The sequence below is a fragment of the Sinocyclocheilus grahami genome, unplaced genomic scaffold (genome assembly GCF_001515645.1).
Source record: "Sinocyclocheilus grahami isolate Dianchi unplaced genomic scaffold, SAMN03320097.WGS_v1.1 scaffold2.1, whole genome shotgun sequence".
Lineage (NCBI taxonomy): Eukaryota > Metazoa > Chordata > Actinopteri > Cypriniformes > Cyprinidae > Sinocyclocheilus > Sinocyclocheilus grahami.
Window position 1 is genome coordinate 658,274 of NW_015505181.1, and position 4,081 is coordinate 662,354.

The following is a 4,081-nucleotide window of genomic DNA, read 5'->3' on the forward strand; positions in this document are numbered from 1 at the left end:
GCGCTGCCGGCTCTGTTCCCTCCCCCGCTCTCTCTCTCTCTCTCTCTCTCTCTCTCTCTCTCTCTCTCCCCACCCCCTATACAGACAAGCCACTCCGGTTTGCTGCACACTGAGCAAGTGTGACGCCCAAAAAGTTTAGTGAAACAAACTACATATTTTGGGGTTGGATTATACTACACGGCAGGTGGAAGTTCAGGTGGCGTTGGATTCATATGTTTGATTGCCTGAAGGGATTTATTTCGGGTTATTCAAAAAGCGCCACCTGCTGGCGAACTAGGCAACATGTTGTAAACGAGGAGCACAAACTTCAATATCCTCAGTAATGTAATATACTGCTGAAAATACACAATATATGTGTGATGGTTTAAGTATAAGCTGTCTATCTGGCCTCGCTGCCTGGACAAGCTGGTTTTAGTTGGTTTAAAATGGTCTCTCAGCCTGGCCAGTATGGTGTTTAGCTGATTTAGCTGATCAGCCAAATGATCTCCAGACAGTCCGGCCAACTAAAAAGAAGAAACCAATTAAGACCAGTTGGTTTTGTTTGGAATCGAGGTAAAATAAACCATAAGCATAGGCTATCCACCTATAATCCACTTAAATAGAGACCAGCACCCACAGAAATCTCTTTTATATGTAAAAATAAGTCAGAAAATGTATAATACTGCTGAAAATAGTTGGACTAAACAGCCAGGCCAACCAGGCAGAGAGACCAGTAAAGAGCAGTTTTAGGCTGGTTTTAGTTGTTATTTTTCCTAATTTCGGTTTAAGTTGTTATTACGTTTTTGTGTTCTTTCTGAGAAAAAATTCCTATGGGGAATATAAAAGAAGTACACATGGGTATTTAACACTTTATTCACCAACTACTACACCTTCATTGTTTTCCAAATTTCAAGGCAAAGGAAAACAGCAAAAAGGAAGGAATTTGTTTGTGATGACAACTACACAAATATTTGAAATTTCATTACTATAATAACATAACATTACTCAAACACTGTTTAGTTCGTTATTATTAATAAGTGCATTCAGACAAATGTAAAACCTTTGTTAAACTGAGGGTGCTCTCCTTTCACGAAAAGAAACTCCTGTATGTTCAGTCTGGTAAAAAATATTCAAATTTTTACATTAATTGCACATACATTTAAATACATACTATGCAGCATTCAGTTCCAAGTGTTAACTTACGTACAGTAGCACCATGTTTCAAAAAGCAACATTTCCATGAAGAGAATCACATAGGTTGCAGTTGACATTAACATCATTATAGCACAGCATGTGTAAAGCATTATGACGTTTCCTTGGGATTTTCACTTTGAGAGTAATATTACAATATCCACAGCAGCAGAGAAGTCAGAGCACACCAGCCCTGTGATTAACACAGTATCAGAGTCCCACAGTCTTAAAGGAATGATAAAGAAGTAGTGTGTTTATTGAAAAATAGATGACAGGTTCATATCTTGATGATGAGCCGTGTGAGTTTTCTTGTCTTTTGAGAGCAGTGAAGGTGATCGATCTTAGCCACAAAATGTTATGTGCTTGATTGGACAGAGACTGGCTCATTAAAAAAAAAATTCACACCAGAAGTTCATTATGATAAAAAGTTTCTATGATGGAAGTTTTTCATTAAAAAGTTCACAAAAAATGTAGTGAATCAAAAAAAATGGAAATAGAAAAATTAATGAACTGCACTGAGAGAGGAAATGAGATGACCACACTGATACGACTATCTCCGATTCCACACTTCATTATAGCTGGACGTTTGCAGAGTTTACTTTGCTGTCCTCGGGTCAGGAGTTCATCGGTTCACATTCCTCACCTCTGCGCATCCTTCACAGTGGATAGTAGAGACAGATCTAACCCACCCATCCTTCCCAAATTTGGCCCCTGAGTAAACAAACAATAACAAATCTTAATTCTGATAACGGAACTTCAGGTTTGAGCAGAATATGAACAACATAAAGACAAAAGAAAGTCAAGTACAAAATGAGGACAATGTGGAGGTAATGGTGTGATTAAGTCAAAAACGGAAATGTTGCTATTTTAAAAACTAATGTCAGGCAAAGTTGTGAAACCTGTTTTGTTAAATGTTTTAAGATCAGCCAACAGCCAATGATAGCGAGTGTTTACAGTAGAAGTCAATTCAAATCAAATACATGTGGTGGAAACAGTTGGCCTCCAGCATAGATGCTGATTTAATGACACGACTGAACAATCGACAGCAGCAAACTGAGCAAAATATCACATATGACTGAACCCTCGCGAGTCGTGAAGTCGTGGGAAAATCATCGCTTCATTCACACAATCTCCATATTTTCCCTCATACAGACTCATAGGCGATTTATAGCAAATTAAGTTGTATTTGCAGTTTCCTGTAAAGTAATATTTAATTTACAGAGCTAAACTAGTTGAGCAGCTAACGTTTAAGAGACACCGCGCTAACCCCTCGTGTCAAAACTTGCTTAATTTTCTTTAAAAAAAAAAGACTGAAACTTACCTTGTCCCGGCCATTCTCCTCACATTGTACGGTTCAACCACAAAAAATATAAATGGAAAGGGTAAAGAAGGTAACACTTTATCCCCTAGGTCTGTAGGACGTCCTGCGCGAGAGCTTCGTGATCTGCCTCGAGTCACAAATGCTGCTGCGCGCGCGTGAGCCGGATTGCTGGGGGTGTCTCGTGGGCACCTCTCTCTCTCTCTCTCTCTCTCTCTCTCTCTCTCTCTCTCTCTCTCCACCACCTACACACACAGATAGAGTAACACTGAGTAATTGTGACACCCAAAAACTTTAGTAAAACAAACTACATGCTTTGGAGAGTTTAGGTGTTGGGTTATACTACACGACAGGTGCAAGTTCAGGTGGAGTTAGATTCATATGTTTGATTGACTGAAGGGTTTTTATAGCGGATTATTCAAACAGCGCCACCTGCTGGCGAACAAGGTAACATGTTGTAAATCAAACATTTAGATATAAAACAAGATATTTATTCTGTCTCTTTTTGCAAAATGAACAAAAATCATCTGGCTACATAAAAACTGGTTGTGTGCAAAATAGAGCTGTACGATTCTAGATGAGACTGTTTTTAATGGAGGTTGTAGTTCTCTCACAATTCTGAAGAAAAAATATTAGACAACTAAAATTCTCACTGAATTTATGAATGGAATGATTCAATGACTCACTGGCGATTTACTTGTTTCATTACTGGATGAATCAGTGTTTTTGAGTTAATCTGATTCAAAGACAAAAAAAATTTTAACAGCCCCTTTTTGCCAATTTATTGTCAGTAAAATGGTCTCCAGTCAGTCTGGCTGTAAAACGTAATTATTATTTATTTATTTTGATAGCAGTGTAAAATAAATAATAAGAATAGTATCCACTAACAATCCATTTATATAGAGATTCACACCCACAGAAATCTATTTTATAAATAAAAAAGTCAGAAAATTCCTAACACTGCTGAAAATAGCTGGTTTAAACAGCCAACAGCGAGGCCAACCTGGCGGAGAGACCAGTACAGAACAGTAAACTAGTTTTAGGCTGGTTTTAGTTGTTTCCTAATTTCCGTTTAAGTACTTACTGAATCCTCTTCGTCCCAAGTGAGACAAAACTCCGCAAAAAGAAGTACACATGGGTATTTAACACTTTATTCACCAACTACTACACCTTCATTGTTTTCCAAATTTCAAGGCAAAGGAAAACAGCAAAAAGTAAGGAATTGGTTGATGATGACGACAACTACACAAATATTTGAAATTACATAACTATTATAACACATTACTCAAACACTGTTTAGGATGTTATTAATAAGTGCATTCAAATGAAACGTAAAACCTTTGTTAGACTGAGGGTGCTCTCCTTTCACGAAGACAAATTCACTTATGTTCAGTCTGGTAAAAATATTCTAATATTTACATTAATTGCACATACATTCAAATACATACTATGCAGCATTCAGTTCCAAGTGTTAACTTACGTACAGTAGCACCATGTTTCAAAAAGCAACATTTCCATGAAGAGAATCACATAGGTTGCAGTTGACATTAACATCATTATAGCACAGCATGTGTAAAGTATTATGACGTTTCC

The 4,081-nt window shown here is 37.4% G+C and overlaps 1 protein-coding gene across 1 annotated transcript in view; it reads right to left on the reverse strand.

Annotated features, from left to right (window-relative positions):
• Positions 1–2,661, reverse strand: part of LOC107600308 (rho GTPase-activating protein 39-like) — a 63,388-nt gene extending 60,727 nt beyond the window's left edge. The window contains exon 1 of the mRNA XM_016292205.1: positions 2,492–2,661. Coding sequence (XP_016147691.1) covers positions 2,492–2,505 — 14 coding nt within the window. The 5' untranslated portion in view covers positions 2,506–2,661. The remainder of the gene's footprint in view (positions 1–2,491) is intronic.
• Between the last annotated feature and the right edge of the window lie 1,420 nt (positions 2,662–4,081).